The 12059-nt window shown below is 29.3% G+C and overlaps 2 protein-coding genes and 1 long non-coding RNA gene across 11 annotated transcripts; 2 read left to right on the plus strand and 1 right to left on the minus strand.

The window, feature by feature from the left end:
• The first annotated feature begins 669 nt into the window (after positions 1–669).
• On the plus strand, positions 670–5354 carry LOC141526734 (transmembrane protein 231). Its single transcript, XM_074241818.1, has 5 exons — positions 670–1095; positions 1180–1402; positions 1587–1846; positions 3818–4504; positions 5053–5354. Exons 1-5 carry the CDS (start codon positions 670–672, stop codon positions 5179–5181), a joined length of 1725 nt encoding a protein of 574 aa, XP_074097919.1. The 3' UTR covers positions 5182–5354.
• Positions 1642–11810, minus strand: Mnd (L-type amino acid transporter minidiscs). Of its 9 annotated transcripts, XR_012479016.1 has the most exons (13): positions 11668–11810; positions 10757–11244; positions 9980–10697; positions 8912–9130; positions 8286–8556; positions 8003–8126; positions 7675–7875; positions 7001–7150; positions 6600–6777; positions 6330–6531; positions 2434–2487; positions 1769–1833; positions 1642–1717 (listed from the first exon to the last, which is right to left on the minus strand). XR_012479016.1 is itself a non-coding variant. In XM_074241382.1 (11 exons), the coding sequence occupies exons 4-11, from the start codon at positions 10230–10232 to the stop codon at positions 6470–6472; spliced, it is 1458 nt and encodes a 485-aa protein (XP_074097483.1). In that variant the 5' UTR covers positions 10233–10428; positions 10542–10697; positions 10757–11244; positions 11668–11810; the 3' UTR covers positions 5847–6469. The 9 variants fall into 9 exon arrangements, 6 of the variants coding, with proteins under 6 accessions (XP_074097483.1, XP_074097492.1, XP_074097448.1 ...); XR_012479015.1 differs by having other exon boundaries at positions 1697–1833; XR_012479014.1 differs by lacking the exons at positions 1642–1717; positions 1769–1833 and having other exon boundaries at positions 1867–2487.
• On the plus strand, positions 8406–9766 carry LOC141526425 (uncharacterized). The gene is made up of 2 exons (XR_012479022.1): positions 8406–8546; positions 9489–9766. It is a non-coding gene; the product is annotated as an uncharacterized LOC141526425 (long non-coding RNA).
• Positions 11811–12059: the final 249 nt, after the last annotated feature.

Below are 12059 nucleotides of genomic sequence, written 5' to 3' on the forward strand. Positions count from 1 at the left end.
CACTTGCTGCAGTTAATTGAGACCAAAAATGACTTTTTGATCAAAGCGGGCTTTAGTCAAAATTTTGCTCTGAGTTCATCGGAAATTCTTACACAGAATAACAATTAATATTTATTTTACATATTTTATTTTTTTACAGATTAACTAATATGAAAAAAAAAAATTATTAAATAATTTATATTTTAATTTATGATTAAGTTGTTAAGAATTTGTAGTTTAATTGTCAATTTTTTTTTGTTAAAATTGTTTAAAAAAATTAATTTTATATAAATTTTTAAGATTTGTATAAATATATAATTAATTAATTAATTCACGTTTAAGAATTTTATTACAAATATCGTTAACTAGTTAAAAAAAAAAAAAAATTGACAAATATTAATTATTTAATATAAATTTAAAAATTGTTATTAAAAAAAAATTAATGTTATAAATTTGTAAAAACACATAAAATAGATATTTATCTATTTTCTGTCATTTCTAATATTAATTTAATTATTTAAAAAATTTAAATTAAAAATTAAATTATTTTAATTTAATAAAAAATATTTGTAACAGGTGGAAAGAATTATAAAATGTTTGTTAGCGTTGTCAAGGCAACGGGAGGCATAACACCATGTATTGAGAGTTCAGAGACCGAATTATACAGTCAGTAAGTTTGACACGATGATCATGTCAACGCTTGATGTGTTTTCAACGTCAATTACATACAGATATAAAACCCGAGTGTGTTCAATAGCCTCACTAGTAGTATTTATTTTAACAACAGCGTTAGTAATATTACCACTAATACTAGCGTACCAGAGTGGCGGTTTTTGGATGCGTAATCGTGTCTACATTGAAATCCCACTCGTACAATTCACACACAAGTATTTGCTTATCGCCGAAGGAGACTTTGACTCAACTCCAATCATCTGCTCTACATTTAGCGTTTATCAGCTAAATCCAATTAAAGATGATTGCACTCTTGTGAAAATACAACAGCTCGATATAAATAATGATAAGCACAATGATCTTTTTAAATTCAACTTTTTGTTCTATTCCAGAGCGCCTGTCAAGTCTATCAAGCTTTTATTTTTTTTCCAACTCAAGCTCAGGGTAAACAAACATTTCAATTATTTATTTTTAATAATCTTTCTCAACAATTACAATTATAATAACAATTAATTTATTTATTTTCAGGACGCTGTTTACAATAAAATAGACTCACTGGCAATGATTAATTATATTTTGCCTCATGAATCACAGAAAATAAATATAATAAGTGATTTAAAATTAAATCAGAAGGGTCTTTTAAAATGCGATAATTTTCAAGATATTATTAACAATAACGTTAATAATGAAACTATTGAGCTACATGATCATTCTTTGGATCAAGTTTTATCTTATTATGCAAGGAAAAAGTGTAAGCTATTATCTAAGTCAATATTTAAGAAAGTACAGTGCAATTCATTAATTATCAAAGCAAAATTTTATTTATTTATAGTTCACAAGTCACGGCAGTCACATAGTTGCTAGTTTTTAATTATTTAGCTTCTCAATTAAAAGTTTAAAAATCAAATTACTATTTAATTTAATTAAAATTTTAGTTTCATTGGAAGTAACAAATATCCAAGCGACTTGGGAGTCAGGATTTGCTGCAAGCGAGCCAGTGTCAATATCAGGAGAGCTGTTCTACCTGGACCAGCACCTCAACTACCAGCCGTGTCTCTGGGAGGAGCTGAAACAAGCCTGGATCCAATATTTATCGCTCTTTTTAGCTTTAAGTTACCTGGTGAAAAAATTCCTCCGCTACTTGTTCAACAAAGGCCACCTCAGAAGCTATATTGTCGTTCCCTGGGAAAACAAATAGAAATTATTGCCAACTTTTATTGTTCTCTGATATCTAGTGTCGTTTATCTTATCAGTCAGAACCTCAGACAATCCAATTGTGCTAGATTTTATATTGAGGTCTTCAGAAAACAAGACCTATTGGTAATTAAATAATTTAATACAAGCAAGGTCGTATTTTGAAAAAGAAGAAATACCTCAAAAAAATATTTATTTATTCTCAGAGACATCTGTGGTGAAAAATTTTTTTAGATAGTAGCTAGTATAATCTGGATTAATCCAGATTATACTAGCTACTATCTGAAATTTTTTTTTCACTCAGTACAATCTGGGATGATATCTAATGTCATTTTGTTTTATCCGTGAAGAAATACAAAAATATTAAGGAAGATTAAAAATTTCTTCTTGCTCCAAAATAATATTAGTCTTCTTTAAAATTTTCTTGGCGCAAGAATTTTGTAGAGTGTAACAGATATCATATGTATTTATAAAATGACGTAGTTTGCAATGAGATGGTCAGAAGCTCGTCCTTGACACGACTAGGAAAAAGCAGGAAGACCATGGCTGAAGAATTCATGGACTTGTAAAATATTTTATGTTACGTACACATCGAAGATCTTGTAGTATTGAGTGTTGAGCAGCTGGTGAAGGTTCTCAGTTCTGTAATTAAAATATCGCAATTTAAAAGACAGAAGACAAAAGTAACAATACGTAGAAATAAGTAAAGCACACGGGTTAATCGATATTGGTGTCTCCCACCAGAGCACCGGAGCCGAGTGGTGCTCTGGTGAGTGATGTAGAGCTTGCTCGTTACGTGTCATGGAATTCATGGAATATAGAATTTAAAGCTTGGACGGAATTTGAGTTTGAAGCTTAGCTCAGAGCAGTCAGAGCTCCAGCTCCGGCGCAACCGTGCACATGTTTTGTCCCTTAAACTTAAACTTAAAAAAATCAAGTCTGTATCTGCATACCCACACCAAGAGTATGTACTCACACTAGTACTTTTACTTATACGCCAGTGGTAATTTACTTATACATTAACATCCGGTTTCTTTCTTTTGTCTATCTGTATAGTCTGTGAGCGTGCTCCGGTACTGCTGGTACTTGCTCTGTGTTCAATGAGTAAGGAGACTGCGCGGCTCTTTATTCATCCAAACCCACTAGATACAGACTCTTCAGCTTTCTGCTCATGCCTTATCATCGCTCCAGTACGTGACAATTCTTCTTGTTTGCTGGAGTTTCTCTCTCAGTTTTAGTTTACATTTTTTTCATTATTATTCTATGGTTTCATTTTTTTTAGTTATGGATTTATTTTCTTCTCGGTGAGTTTTTATTTTTTAAATACTTTTATTCTTATCAGTGTAAAATTATTTGTTTTAATTTATATTCGTAGGCATCTGTTGTCAACTACTGTGTAAATTTTTTACTCTGTAATCATTTTTTATTAAATTAATTTTTAATTAAAAATTTTATTGATAAAAAAAAATTATTTAAAAGTTGTAATAAATATGACATAGAAAAAAAAATTTAAAAATGTATTTGTAAATCTGAATTTTTATTATTTTTTGGAATAAAAAAGAATAAAATAAATTTTAAAAATTGATAAAATAACAAAGAAATAACGCGGATATATTTTTAATAAATAAATAAATAAAAAAAAAAAAAAAAAAAAAAAAAAAAACTTCTGACACTATTTGAATACATATATATTTAAACGTTTGGATAACAGCTTGGTCAATAGTGATTCATATAAAGTGAACAAATGAATATATAAAAGACATGATACAATAAAAGGCTAAAATAAAATAAAAAATGAAAAAAAAAAAAAAAAAAAAAAAGAAGAAAAATTATATTTAACTGATGATAAAAATGATTAACGCGTTAACTGTGATTAAACTTGTCAATATTAATATATTAATCGGGAAACAATGGCTAGAAATAAAATACTTTTTTTTCTACTAACCACAATTTTATTTTTCTAGATTAAATTAAAGCGATTAAAGCCAGAGAAGAAATAAAAATGACAACGAGATCAAAGGAGAAAGTAGTCGCGGCGTTCAGAAAAATTTTCCGGTCCTCCGAGAAGATAACGAGCCACCACAGCCAGGAGGATGCAAGCAGCTCGACGAATTCCCCGCGTAGATTGCTGGGCAGACATCGGCCAGATGCGGTGACCCCGGCGGAGAGCCACCTAAAAGAGGACCCAGGTACCAGCACTCACAGACTCTGCACGTGCAAGTCAAAGAAGAGCCACCTGGGGAACTGTCCTGCCCAGACGAGCATTCCCGAGCGGGGAGTCAGGCTCAGGAGGCTAATGAAGGAGCTCAGCGAGATCCAGAAGTCTCAGCATCAACGAGACGCGACCTTCACCGCTGAACTCGTTAACGATAACCTTTTCGAGTGGCACGTGCGCCTCCACAAAATAGACCCCGAAAGTGAGCTCGCTGCTGATATGAGGGAACTTAATATTCCTCATATTTTGTTACATATTACATTTCCGGAAAACTTTCCATTTGCACCGCCTTTTATGCGGGTCATATCTCCCAGAATAGAGAAGGGTTTTGTCATGGAGGGTGGTGCTATTTGCATGGAGTTACTCACTCCCAGGGGGTGGGCCAGTGCATATACTATTGAGGCTGTTATTACTCAATTTGCTGCTAGTATAGTCAAAGGACAGGTACTATTTATTATTATTATTATTATTATTATTATTATTATTATTATTATTATTATCATTATTTATATCATTAAGAGAATAAGAAAAATTTTATTCACACTCTCTCTAGATATTAATTGAGAAATTAACTTGTATCTTGTGAAATATTGACATTTTTGGAGAAATAAGCTCATCCCGATGTTACACTCATTGAGGCCTTTCATTTGAATACCCACATCAATTTTTCATATATTTTATATATTTATATATTTCACAAATATCATATATATATAAAATATATGAAAAATGCCATGTAGGTATTTAAATGAAAGCTCTTGATAAGTGTAACATCGAAATGAGTTTATTAATAATAATAATAATAATAATGAAAAATTATTATTATTGATTTGTTATTGATAACAATTGGCTTTATTTAGCTACTCAAGAAGGCTTTTATACTCAATAATTTGATTTAAAGCACTTTCATTCAATCAATCATTATTTTTTTTTTATTTGACACTTATTAAATTTTTGATAATTTTATTAATTTAATTATTAAAATTTTTTAGGGGCGCATTGCAAGAAAGCCAAAAACAAACAAAGAATTTAATCGCCGGTCAGCAGAAGAATCATTCCGAAGTTTGGTAAAAGCCCATGAAAAATACGGATGGGTCACCCCGCCACTCGCTGAAGGTTGAAGTTAAAGCTAAATTTATACATTCACCCCATTTAAATATAATTAAATATATAACGCAGCAAGTACTGCGATTGGTCCAAGCTTACGCGTAACCCGTTAATTAATACACTTTTAAAACAATCAGCAAACTTTTAAATTACTAATTAACGCGTTGCTACTTTTATTCCCAGTATATATATATATATATATATATATATATATATATATATATATATATATATATATATATATATATATATATATATATATAAAGATATTATACAATACATAAATATAAATATATATTTCTATATAATCATTAGCGTTAATAATAATAAATATTTAAGCCACGTTATCATTAAATTTTAAGTGATTGAAATTTTAAAAACGGTATTTTGTTAATAATAAATTTTTTTTAGTAATTATTTAAATTGTTATAATATTTTAATTCAAAAGTGATATAAATGTTGATTAATTAAAATTCTCATACGCTCATAAATTGACGATGAAACAATTAATAATAATTATTATTAAATATACATTAATTAATATTTACGACACTGGTACAATGTTCGTTGTCTTTCAATCAAAAAATAAAATTAAAAAAAAAAACGTAATTATTTGCTAGTCATGCTATTGTACTATGCCAAAATATAAACAATAAAAAATAATTAATTAAAGCTAATGTTAATTATTTAATAAAGCAAAATTTTATTTATTTATAATTCACAAGTCACGACAGTCACACAGTGACTGCAAGGTTGCTAGTTACAAATACGCATTAATTTTACTTATTATATTATAATTATTTATTTAAGACTTAATAAATATTTAGGCACTAGTTTATAGTTTCTGTTTGAGCGCTAGCGTAAAAAAGACTAATTGTAATTATTATTTATTACATAAATAATATTATTGTCATTAAATTTAATTCGGAATGTTTCCGAGTCATTATCATTAATTATTGGATCTACAAGTAAACTGTATTGTCTGATATGTTTTTACAGAAGGCCTTCAGGCTTATTATTAATTACTAAATAATCTAAAACTATTCAATAATGTTTAATAATAATAATAATAATAATAATAATAATAAAAAGCCTGAATACGCTTTATCGACTTGTAGAAACAACTCGTACTGTTTACTCAAACGCAAGTCGATTTACTTACTCTATCGTAAAAAAGATAATAAAATTTATGTGTAGATTTAATTGAACGTTGAAGACACTTTTCATTGCGCAATTGAACAAATAGTATTTGTTTGAGTTTATGTCCTAAGAGGATTGATAACTACTTTTTTATTTTCTTAATCAGTCATCTTTCTCTTCTGATACACACATAAAGAGTTTTGCGCAGCTTACATTGAAGTTATCTGAAAAATTCATTGATTTAATATTTTTTTAATTAAAGTTAGTAAAGAAAAATTAGATGAGTATTTACGGGAAGCATTTTCAAGCCACTTGGGTTTCTTTTGCCACTGAACAAAAATCCAATAAACTGGAATTCCGGAAAGAATAATCATAATTGCACTTCCTACTTCCAGTGGTTTTACATAACATGGCACAGTTACCAAAAAAATACATATCACTAAAAATAATATTGGAAGCCACAGTGATACCTAGAAAAAAAAAAGTTTTAATTAAAATTCTTCTTTAATTTAATTTTATAAGGTCAAATAATATTCTAAGAAAAATATTTCTTCTTATAATTAAATAACCGAACACTCAGAATGTAATCTATATTACTAAGAGAATATTTAAAAAAGTACAGTGCAATTTAAGAAAAGTCATTTATTTAATAAAGAAAAATAATAATAATAATAAATTGACGATTAAAAATACCTTAATAGGTCGATGAAGATCAGGTCGTTTGTACCTCAACCAGAGCAAACCCGATACTGACATCGTAATGAAGACTGCCTCAACAAAACTGACATAAGTGATCAGTCCATCAATGTCCTTTGGTATCAGCAGCGCCAGCGTGATAATGCACTACAAAACGGAAATTATAATTTAGCAAATTGCACTCTTTAAACCCTCACACCCGCCCATGGCACTTATACTCTTGCACTCCACCGAGCCCGATTAGCGATAAGTACTTTTAAATAATTATTTCCATAATAAAAATAAAATAAAACAAATATCTTCTCACGCTAATTCTCAAACAACAATCCCCGGGCTAGCCTAATTCTTCAATTAATGGACCGACAAAGCCGCTAAACTTCTGAATAGAAGCTTCAATTTAGTACTATAATACAATTATCTGAATTCCGTGATTAATCTTATCCATGCGCTGTGACTAGTCAAGCCAAGAGTAATTATTTCACCCGCATAAGTCTTCTAGGGGTTTTTATTTATTTTATTCTTATCTGTTTAAATATTTGAAAGCTATCGGCGCCGATACACTTGAAATCATAAGGTGCATGGTAAATAACACAATAAACGTCTACCATTTAATGCTTATTTAATGTTTAATAATGCTAATATCTTATATGAGATAACAAAAAAATACTTACTAGGAAGATAAGAGCTGGCATTGGTGTTAAGTTTCTAATATTAATAAGTGCTATCGCATTCGGTAAATGTCCGTTTCGTGCTCCGACGAAGAATAGCCTTGATGAGGCGAATATTGCGCCGTTAAGAGCACCAAATGTTGAGCATGCTACAAAAAATGGCATTATCCATGCCATTGGTCCCAATAATTTTCCACCAAAAGTCTGAAATTTTAATATGAAAATTTATTTATCATATATTTTATAAAATAATTTATTTATAAAAAAATTTTTTTAATTTCAATAAATTAAATTAATAATTGATTAAAATATTAAGTTTTAAAGTACTTACGACAGCAACAGCTGTTGACGTCAAAAATTCCTGCTTAGTAAGGACAATAAAATAAGAAAAGTTTGCCAGGACATAAATAATTGTTATCAGTGGCAATGAAATGCAAATAGCTCGTGGCAAATTTCTAAAACAGATAATTAATTAAGTAATACTTTGTCGTACACAATAGTTATAAAATATAAAATATTTAAAGAATTGATAAGATTTTAATCGTGATAATAAATCACAGTTTAAAAATAAATTAACTCGGTGAAATTTTTTGATAGAATAAATATTTACATACCGATAGGGATCTTTGAGCTCTTCAGTAACAAAGTTAAGGTAGTTCCATCCGGAGTAGGAAAACAGCCCGGAATAAACAGCAACGGCGATGTAACCCGGTGAGGTGTTAGTTCCTCCCATTGGATTTATAAGATTTTCAGGACCTATTGCAAATAAATGCCAAAATCCGGCGCCTATAATTACTATCAAAGCAAATATTTTGGTCCCGGTAAATATATCTTGGATGCGCGTCGCCCATTTGACATTGTAGCAATTTATTGCGGTGAGCAAACCTGAAAAATATATTTATTTTTAATTTTTAATGTCTTGTAAATTTTGAATATTTATTTAGCAAAATAATTTTATCAGTACGATTACTTTTAAATTTGTTAATTTACTTATTACTTATGTAATATCCAGGAATCGTTGAGAAATTTTTGATAAATAAAATTACGATAATTATTTAGTAGAGAAACATTAAAAAAAAAAAAAATTTTTAAATAGTGCAATTTAAAATATTGTTAAAAAGTGTAAAATATTTAATCTTGTGGAAGTAAGAGGCTGTAAGTTTATTATTATTATTATTTTTTTTTTCCGTAAGTAGACGGTGAGAAAAATTGTAGTTATTAAATAATAATGTATACATACACGTTACAACAGCGGCTAAAAGCCGTACGGCTTCATAATTCGGCTCACAGTCAGGCCAGAAGGGTTTTAGAATATATATCGCAAAAGTTAACGCAGTTATTGCATTACCAGTGGGTACTAGTATGAACAAAGCGACCCATAAATACAAAAAAGCAGGTAGAGGTCCAAATGCATCGCTTATGTACGCATAATCGCCCCCAGACTTGGGTATCATTGTTCCTAAAACAAATAATTATTTATTAATTACTGATAAAAATAATTGTAGCTTAATTGAAAAATTTTTATTGATAAGATCAAATAAAACTATTGAGTATTAATTGACATTGCCGAGTTGGGAAGAAATGCTCCATTGTTATGACACTGAAGTTGACAGACAAAAAATTTTTTTTTATTACAAAATTACAAGTGAAAAATTTCAGAAGCATTTTTATATTATAATTGATTTGTTATTAAAATTTTATAAATTTACAGCTGATATCTAAATTCAGTATCATTCCATTGTTCCATTTCAACCTAAAAATATGCAGATAAATTTGAAAGGGTCTACAAAAATAAATGTATAAAGGGTTATTTTTAGCAAAAACACCTCTGCTTCTCTCATGGTCCACCGGATCGATGCACCTCGTACATTTCGCGATGTGTTGCGTCAGCGACGCTCAATTCAAAGGTAACTGAAACTTTATCGCTGTTTTTCATCACACTATCGAGGATTTAAAAGCAGTTAAACAAGGGCTTCCCATTTAAATATCTATAAATTGGCGCGAAATAATTATTTATTCAAACTACTCAAGATATACTGTCATTTAAATATTTTAAATTTTATAATTTTAATAAAATAATATTTAAAGAATGCAATGACGCAACACATGGCTTTTTATTGTTAGTTTAATATTTTTAAATACCCATCAAAGTTTTTTTAAACAAACAAAATTCCAGGCAGTAAAAATATATATTTTTTTTTTGCAATAATTTCAATTAAAAAAAAAAAAAAAAAAAAAAAATACTAAAATTTTTTAAATGTCGGCTAACTTAATTTTAATTATTATAAAAAGAAAAAAAAATATTTACCTAATTCTGCATAGCAAAGAGCACCAACCAAACAAAGTAACCCAGAAAAAATCCATACTATCAAAGAAAATCCAATGCTCCCGCTTTTGTCCAGCACACCATGTGGAGAAACGAAAATTCCAGCACCAACAATAACTCCAACAATAATAGAAACTCCATCCAACAGTCCAAGTTCCTTTTTTAACTTAACACTCTGTTCCTTGGCTTTGGCGGGCAAAACCTGGTGCTCTGCTGGCGCAACTTTATCCGGCATTGTAAATAAAAATGTTAACTCACTCAATAAAAAAACTACTAATAAACCTCCTGAAGACTATCTGAGCAGAGAGTATGAGCTACTCAAAAAGTATGAATGAATGGAGCAGATGTTTTTTTAAAATATCGACGCGTGTCTTGTTGCCTTGGCTGCTTTCCTACTACTGTCTCAGCACTCATCGTTCATCGTCCGCTTACTTTGATTTGGTGGAAGAGAAGCTTATATTACTTACATTACACGGTACATGTGAGTAGACATACACGTGGAGGGAACGACCCATAAGATATAATACATAAGCCTGTATAATACCTAGTATAGCCACCCGGCCGGTGCAAACCGTTTATTTCGTTCGCTTCTTATTTATCCTCTTCTCTCCTTCTTTAATTCTTTAATTCTTCAATTCTTCAACCGCAGACCAGCTCAAACTGAAGATTAAGCCTCAAGCCCACACAAGTCAACCCAAACCTACGGATACAAATATATAAATACAGTGATCTTTATATTTAAAGCATGTACATCTATACTTTCATTGCAGGTCACACTCAGCACGTGGTAAGCTCTAGTCCAGAACCCTAAAACTCATTTGATCAATCATCTCCACATATGGCGTCTTTTTATTAGAACGAATATCCCGTTTCACCATCACCTTTTTTTTTCACCGGCTACCGGCTTTTTTTTTTTTTTTTTTTTTTTTTTTTTTTTTTTTTTTTTTTTAAATCACTAAGTACGTACTTAAATTAACAATTGTTATTATTTTTATTATTTTTAAATAGAATATTTGAACACTGATTTTTATTTATGAGCAAACACTTACAGAACTTTTGTCGTCGTCACCAGCTAAACTTTTTATGTCTTATATCAATATGTATCTACGTGCATTTTGCTATTTATATATGTATATAGTTGCTGTATTTTAATAGAGATGTTTGCATGTATGTTAATTCAATTGTAACATCAGGTATCAAATTAAATTTCTGAATTACCGCTGGTTGATCAGAAAATAATAAGGAAACTGGATCAAATATTTTAAATTTATTTATTAGTCACTTGTAAATATTCATTAATTTTTATGACACTGAAGTTAACAGACATAAAAAATTTTTAGTAATGAAATTATTATAAAAAAAAAAATTAATTAAAAAAATCCATAAATTACAAGTGAAAATTTTTAGAAGTATTTTTTTATTATAATTGAGTTGTTATAATAATTTTTAAAATTGACAGCTGACTGCTAACTTCAGTATTATTAATTTTTTTTATTATTTAAAACACTTAATAATATTACACTGAAGTTGACAGACATTAAAAAATTTTAATATTTTATAACAATCAAAAAAATTTATTAAAAAAAATCTAAAAGTAAAAAATTAAAAAAAAACGAGTGAAAATTTTTAATTGCTATGAAAATTAAAAAAATTGACAGCTCTCAGCTAACTTCAGTATGATGAAATATTAAATTTTTAAAAATGGAAGTCTTGATAAAATTTTTTAGAATTGATTGCAGACGCGAAAACGAGAACAACTGTTGAATAGACGGTAGGACGGGTACTGGAGTAAAGTAAACTAGGTATGTATTATGTATGATCTATATATAGCACTTATATGAACATGGTACACATAATAATAGTGTGTCGAAGCCCTCATATCAGGAATAGAAAGATCCCTCTGGTGATAAACCGGTTTTTGAGCATGAGCGTACTTCCTAAATAAACGGGATGCTTGATTTTTAGGAGCTGCTGTTAGAGATCCGTGATGACAATAACTCTCTGCGCCTATGCTGGAGTAAACTAACACTGATAACCTATGCATGACGGTTAACGGCTTCCG

The sequence above is a fragment of the Cotesia typhae genome, unplaced genomic scaffold, assembly GCF_013202065.1.
Source record: "Cotesia typhae breed Kobodo isofemale line unplaced genomic scaffold, CoteBio_Ctyphae contig_11, whole genome shotgun sequence".
Lineage (NCBI taxonomy): Eukaryota > Metazoa > Arthropoda > Insecta > Hymenoptera > Braconidae > Cotesia > Cotesia typhae.

What these genes read in the sequence shown, in the direction of transcription:
- LOC141526734 (XM_074241818.1), top strand. Translation starts at nt 670, where the DNA reads ATGTCAACGCTTGATGTGTTTTCAACGTCAATTACATACAGATATAAA. An exon ending in TTTTCCAACTCAAGCTCAGG is followed by an intron (nt 1,096 to 1,179) that starts GTAAACAAACAT and finishes ATTTATTTTCAG; the next exon opens with GACGCTGTTTACAATAAAAT. An exon ending in TTATTATGCAAGGAAAAAGT is followed by an intron (nt 1,403 to 1,586) that starts GTAAGCTATTAT and finishes TTAAAATTTTAG; the next exon opens with TTTCATTGGAAGTAACAAAT.
- Mnd (XM_074241382.1), bottom strand. Translation starts at nt 10,232, where the DNA reads ATGCCGGATAAAGTTGCGCCAGCAGAGCACCAGGTTTTGCCCGCCAAA. An exon ending in TTTAGCCGCTGTTGTAACGT is followed by an intron (nt 8,557 to 8,911) that starts GTATGTATACAT and finishes TATATTTTTCAG; the next exon opens with GTTTGCTCACCGCAATAAAT. An exon ending in GTGGCTTGAAAATGCTTCCC is followed by an intron (nt 6,532 to 6,599) that starts GTAAATACTCAT and finishes TGAATTTTTCAG; the next exon opens with ATAACTTCAATGTAAGCTGC.